Source organism: Camellia sinensis, chromosome 1, assembly GCF_055761805.1.
Source record: "Camellia sinensis isolate YWXY chromosome 1, ASM5576180v1, whole genome shotgun sequence".
Classification (NCBI taxonomy): domain Eukaryota; kingdom Viridiplantae; phylum Streptophyta; class Magnoliopsida; order Ericales; family Theaceae; genus Camellia; species Camellia sinensis.
This window is the reverse complement of record NC_138961.1, coordinates 228,775,326-228,782,448: the sequence shown is the minus strand read 5'-3', so window position 1 is coordinate 228,782,448 and position 7,123 is coordinate 228,775,326. Positions and strand designations below refer to the sequence as shown.

At 35.9% G+C, this 7,123-nt stretch overlaps 1 protein-coding gene across 1 annotated transcript; it reads right to left on the bottom strand.

Annotated features, from left to right (window-relative positions):
* Nucleotides 1-2,141: 2,141 nt before the first annotated feature.
* LOC114322412 (uncharacterized) lies at nt 2,142-5,521 on the bottom strand. Its single transcript, XM_028269713.2, has 4 exons — nt 5,426-5,521; nt 4,618-4,807; nt 4,457-4,520; nt 2,142-2,858 (listed from the first exon to the last, which is right to left on the bottom strand). The coding sequence occupies exons 2-4, from the start codon at nt 4,797-4,799 to the stop codon at nt 2,559-2,561; spliced, it is 546 nt and encodes a 181-aa protein (XP_028125514.1). The 5' UTR covers nt 4,800-4,807; nt 5,426-5,521; the 3' UTR covers nt 2,142-2,558.
* Between the last annotated feature and the right edge of the window lie 1,602 nt (nt 5,522-7,123).

Genomic DNA, 7,123 nt, shown 5'->3' with positions numbered 1-7,123 from the left:
ATACAGACTGTCACAGCTCATTAGACATCTTTTATTACTGTTTTGGCTTCCGCCAGCCCCTGTACTCTATATTACTGTCTTTACTATTAAGCAGGCCTTCGGTAATCACGGATTACTGTCTTTACTATTAAGATTATCTCGACATCGTCAATGGACACGAGGGACGATAGTTGTTGTCACGTGCGTATGACTTCTCTTTCGGTGGGTCAGGGTCACCAACCCCATAATTTCTGGTAATAGAGATAGAAGGTATCTTCCGTTGGTTCTGGCTACCTGAACGCCGGGGTTGGATGCGCTCACTATGGTTACCCACTCTAGCAACACCTTTCCCCTTGACTTGTCAATTCAGCGCCTTCATCTCTGCCGCCATCCTCCGGATGATGATGTCTTGGTCTCTCAGCTTATGCCCTAGGCACTGAGCGTGAGACTCTCTTCGTTGCCAATGCCCGTCTGGACTTCGTGAATGGTTAGTACTCCTTGCGCGCTTGTCTCGCACATCTTTTGGGGGGTGATGTCGTCAATGGCGGACAATGGAATGTCGTTGTTGTTCATCATGAAAGATGATCGGACGAGCTTGGAGGATAAGGTTTTGCCTGTCGGATTCCCACAGACGGCGCCAATTGTACGGGGAGCAACTATTCTCTTGCTTCCGTACTCTTCGTTGTCCAAGCTCTTCGTTACTCCGAATGATGTTGTTCAACCTAAGAATACAACGACGGTGAGCTACCCGGCGGATGGTTGCCAGAAAACCCCTCCGACGATCAAGTTAGCACACACAAAAAGAAAGAGATGGAGAAAAGAGAGAAAGGGAACAAAGTGGTAGGTGAGCTCTGATCAGAAGATGTCCCAGACCTATGTATGGTGGCGCAGCATCATTTATATAGTTTCTACGCGCGCTTCTGCGTCCATTCCCCTCTGGACGCGTGGACCTGCTCTCCTCTTACGTTTCCCTACGTGTCAGCTAAATACCAAATGACGAAACCGCCAAACGATATTGACGTGTACGAACAGCGGAATCTTCTTCCTGCAGTCCCGTCACACCGTGTAGTATTTCCCACCGAGCTATGCTTAGTGCGACGCCACGCCATCACCTTATGACCATGCTACTTGTCCGGTCTCATCGGTAATTCTTGATTGTGGACTCAACCGAGCTCCTGTTCGGTCGCATCTAGTCTTCCGAGGACAAACTCTGTCCGACTCGCAAGACGCACATTTCTGAGCCGCACTAGTACCTCAAACTTCACAAGACCGGGCTGATATCCCGCCCCAACACAGTCACACACCTGACCGTGCTCAAAACTCGTTCGATCATGTAGGCTTGTTTCTTCCGAGCACGGACTCGATCGAACTACGTCTTCGGTCCTGGATGCTCCCGATATTTGACCGAGTAAAGACCCAAACTCCGGCCCAAATTGGCTCGGCCCATTATCAAGTCATAAATCTCCCTCTCAGGCGTCCTTAATTTCTCGATCATTCTATAATGTTATCCTACCATTTTTCCAGTATTGATATTAGAAACGTGTTCTTAATTTCTCAATTCATTTCGTGATGTCATCCTATCATTTTCCCACTATTGGTTTGGAAACGTGTTTGTAATTTCTGGATTCATTTCGTAATCTCATCCTAACATTTTCTCAGTATTGGTATTGGAAACGTATCCTTAATTTCTCAATTCATTTCATGATATGATCCTTTCATTTTCCCAGTGTTTGAATTAGAAACGTATTTTTTATTTCCCAAATGATTTCGTGATGTTATCCTATCCATTTTTCCATAGATGCGTGTCCTTAATTTCCCGATTCATTCCATTATGGCATCCTACCATTTTTTCAATATCAATATTGGACACGTCTTTAATCTCTCAATGTATTAAATGATCATCCCACCATTTTCCAGCAACCAAAAGTAAGAAAAGCTAAAACCATTTTGATATTGGGAGACTTGTTGTCAAACCACTTTTAGCAAGAAAACACAATTTGGTAAGCCAAAACTTATTTGAAATTTGTCCATTTAAAAACAATTCAGAAAATTTAAGACAAAATTTTGGAGGAAAAATTGAAGCTACTCCCCAATATTGCATCAGATCCATTGACACCGACTATAGCAGAATCTGAACATGACAATATCAGAACACTTGAATATAGGCAAAAACACATCAGGTCCGGACATTGATAAATCACCAAGGTATATTTACATAAAGCCTCTCTATACAGAATTATTTTTCCTGGTGATTGCAAAAAGAAATGTACAGACCGACCCCCTTCTTAATGATCCATCTTATGTTTACAAAATAACCTCTCATCAAGCAACACATGTGACTTTTCTAGATACAAGAGTGTGTGCATTTCTGAACTTCAATTAAACTAATTACAGAGATATAAACAGAGCCCTGAGTCGGTGGCCGAACCATGTCATGTACATTACTAGCTAATAAAACCCCCACCCTCAGTTCCCTTTAAGAGAAGAATGATAACTCCTTTTTCACGTCAAGTTTGCTGTGTTTGTTGAATATAGTGGCATTTAGCTTCCTTATATGTACAGTTTCTTTAATGAAGTTACTATGCCACGGCAGGGATGCTTGAATGTTGGTGGTCCCTATTAAGGCAATCGAAGCCTTCTACTCTAACTGCTGCCGGTTTGAGCCCAAACTTCATTCTTATGCATCCTCCTCCCTTGCAAGCTGAAGATGGAGACGATAAACCAGAAGGAGATCGTGATGCTGATAAAGAAGTAAGTTTTTCATCCCCAAATCGGGCATCTTGGATTAAAGGGTTGGCAGTCCTGCTTGGAGGAGACCCAGAAAAAAATGGGGGGGAAGATGCTAACTGAGTTGCGGATTGTTCTGTACGAAAACCCTCCTGTAAAACCATCAGTGTAAATAAAAGTAGAAATGGAATTTCGATTAAGCCCCAAGATCTAACAATGGGGCTGAAAACAAAAATAAGAGCATATTTGTGTGTTTCATGCCAAATTATGACACTTTAAGATAAAATTTTAGTCTGAGAAACACCAACACTTCTAAAAAAGGAGGCGTGTCATGTCCAATAGTGACACGACATGACACTTGTTGGACACTTCCCAACACCTATCTATCATACACACATCGAAATATGTCTTGCTATTTTTAAAAAACTTATAGATTCAGACCCGCTTTAAACATTTAGGAAATGTGTTTATACAAATTTAAATAAAATATTTTGGAATCCAATAATAAAATAAAAACACTGTAACTTTATACATATTCTCCTCTTTTATAGTTTAAAAATTATTATCTTCGAAATAAATATTCATATATATGATATATAATAAATGTTTATCCTTATATATGTCATATAATGATATAATAAATAAATAAAAAACTACATATTTTACACGTGTTGTGTCCTACATTTTTTTGAAAAAATTTCATGTCAGCATGCCCATGTCCGTGTCATGTTCATGCTGCTTACAATTGAGTCATGAGAATGTTAGAGAAATTCTTATGTTTTGCTAGTATGTGGCTAATTTACTTCGTATATGACAACAAATCCAGCAAGGTGTGTTTTCCAGTGGCAAGAGAGATGGAATGCATGCCAGAAATGATTGAACAAGTGCATGCGTATAGGGTGCGTACATATTTATATATTATACAGCTATGCGCAAGTATAGAAAACTCCTTATCTGTGGTATATACCATCACGAAAGAAAAGCTAGAGGCAATTATTAGGGACAAGACAACTAATGTTTAAGATTTATGAATGAATGCTCAATGTACTAAGTACCTCAGGGGTTGGAGGAACAAGAAATTATTACAATCAAAGTGATAGATAGATAAAATATAACTACTAAACTTTATTTAGCATTAACAATACCAATCCTAAATATCCTCAATCTAGATCAAATGACTCCAAGCAATTCAGTTTCCAATATACAACCAAGCAGCAAATGTGAAGAAATAATAATAATAACAACAATAATAATAATAATAGCATTTGGCTGGAGTTCTAGAAAACTAATAAAAGTAAGCCATAAAACTATTCAGAAAGTCTAAAATGGAAATCACGTCTGCTCTGCTTCATATTCGAACATAAAACATGTCAAACACCCCTCTAAGCAGTTAAACAGCACGCCATCCCTTTCTCAAAACACCTATTAATACGGCCACACCTTTCTTATTATGCAAAAAACAAACTTTTTATGCACACATGCACATATGGCCATGAACAAGGATGTACACAGAGGCAGGCAAGTAGTTCTGCATATAAACCAAACCAAGCCTTAAGTCCCATCAAATGCACATGTTATGAAGTAGTTCTGCATATGTATATAAAAATTTAAAATATAGGATTTTGTCAAAGGCACATGTTATGAAGGATAAAATGATTGTACATTCTATGCTTGTACAATCAAAATCATACAAATATATGTGCACTTAGGACACACATTAACAGCCCTAAAACATAATATGAACTAATACCTTCTTGAGAATGATGTCAAGAAGTTCTGCCCCTGCTTTTGAATCAAATACCTCAGCTTGATGGCTGTTATTCGAAGAAAAAAAATTGAATTCATCTAAACATATAATCAATGTGATTTCAAATAAATGATCATAAAATAGTAAATAAAACATTTAATCACCTCACGTGACATCTTAAAGGCCTCATAGGATTGTTAGTCAAGAGCGCCACTGGCCGAGGTATTGGACAAACAACTGAACCCTTCCAATCAGGAACAGAAACAGAGCCTATAATCTCCTGATTAGGAGACATAAAGGCGTTGCTATGCTGAAAATCACAATAATTCATCTTCAAATACCGCATAAGAACGCCTGTTCATCGTATCAACACAACAGTTTCAGCCATCAAAACCATGGGTGGGTCTATGACCCAAAACCCAAAAATTTCTCCTCACAAAAAGACAATCAATATCACAGAATTAACAAAACCCACCAACTTTCCCAGAAAAAACAAAAACAAGAGAGCTGAAAGGCAACCAAGTAATTATTATATTTTCCCTAGAAAATTTCCTTCCAACCAAACAGGTTCTAATTTAATTAAGCTAAGGAGACAACAAGGGTATAAATAGTGATTTGATTATGGGAAAAAAAAAAATGAATCAAAAGAGTCTCCGTTTATCGAGGGACGAATTGTGAACACAAAACATGAAAGCAAGTTCAGTGGCTATACAATCAGCGAACATACTATTGGAGAGAGAAATGTAGGGCTCTGAGATTTACTAACTATAGGAATTGTGCCAACAAAAAAACAGTATTACCCATATCTACAAGGTCGTATTTACTAACAAAAATTGTCTCTAGAGACCACAATAATCGGACAACAAAGTCGAATTTTACAACTGTTACTTCTCAAATATAGACGATGACAACAATATTATGTATCTATATACAATAGAGAGAGAGAGAGAGAGAGAGAGAGAGAGAGAGAACCTTTTGGCCGGAAATCCTCCGAAGCAAGAAGCGAGTCGGCGCCACAGATAAAAGGGCACGAGATTTCTTGGAGCGAAATTTATTTATTCGGTGGTGCTACCAATTAATTACACCCAATACCCTTTAATTATTTCTACTATTCAATATTTTTTTTATTTCTTTTATTTATTATTTGTATATTTGAATTTTTTTTATTTCTTTTATTTATTTATTTGTATATTTGAATTTTTTTTAACTGTGTAAAAGTAATGTAATTTTATAATCAAAAGGTCTAATGTGTTAATTTATAAATAAAAACGTAAAATAATATTTATTAATAACTTGATATAATTAACTAGAAGAAAAGGTCTAGGAGAGTTTTAAAAAGTCGAAATCAGCCAAACAAGTTTTTTATTTTTAATTTTTAAAATTTTTACAAAAAATATAAGTAAAATATTATAATCATAAATGTTATTAAATAAAAACTTACCAAATAAGATCATAATAATTGACTTCAACCCAACAAGATTACTTTATAAAATCACAATTTCATTTGAGACTAATGTTTAAGTGTGTATGTGCATATTATACATACTTACGTAAATTCAGATAAATATAAATAAGTTATCTTATAAAATCGAGGAAATTTTTATAAATACACGTAAATTAATTCATAAAAATTTAAAAAATTACAATTTACATATATTTGTGAGAACTTACTCAATTCTATAAAACAACTTATATATATTTATAAAAAAAATTATGTAAATACATAGGATATACACCTTAAACACCTAAACAATTCTTACATTTGAACCTTGTTTTGCTAACATAATCATGTAGTCGCAAAAGTCTATGCAAATGCAATGGTAATGTAGCACTGCATTTTCAATTTGATAGTTCCCTCTCCATCTTTTTTTTCTTTTTTCTTTCAATTCTTTTCCTCTGCATCATAATTTTTTTTTCTTCTTATTTAGTAGTATCCCTTTGTGAATATCGACTGCAAATAGAAAACTTGTTGCAAATATGATAACAACCCTTAACAAACATCATAAAATTTTGTTAAAAAATATTGAATTAAAAATAAATGCTTTTTTGTCCTACTTGTATCAATATAGATGACATTAGAAAACTTGTAGCAAGTATAAGGCCTAGCTTGGCATGCAAGTATTTTAGTTAAAAAATCAAAAAAATATTAAAAAAATCAAAAAATTTATAACTTATACCAAAAAGTCAAAAAATTTATTTTTTTCTACTTTTTGCACTTCTTTTTGTAAAAAATCAAAAAGTCATTCAAACATACTAATTTTTTTTATCTCATATTTTAGCCAAAAAGTCAAAAAGTTGCTAAAATATCCATATCCACAAGGTCATTCATAACTTACTGAGAGGGTAATTTATATGAAAATTGGGCCGAGTTGGGCCGTTATGGGCCTCTGTGCGAAGGGCTGAGTAAAAAGGAGATAAAGTTACTCCGGTCTTGAAGAGGTTTAAAGTTACTTCGGTCCCAAGGAGGTTAGCTCGGTTACCATACTAAAACTTATTCCGGTTATGGCGCAGTATGGTTAGCTCGGTCTAAACCTTGCTAAAAGTTAGCTCAGTTTAGACTTACCACGGTTTATACAGGAGGAACTGAGGTAAGGGCAGTAAAAGGACGAACCGAACTAAGGATAGTTCGGTCTGTTCTACGGCTAAGCATAGCCATGCGTACCTCGGCCA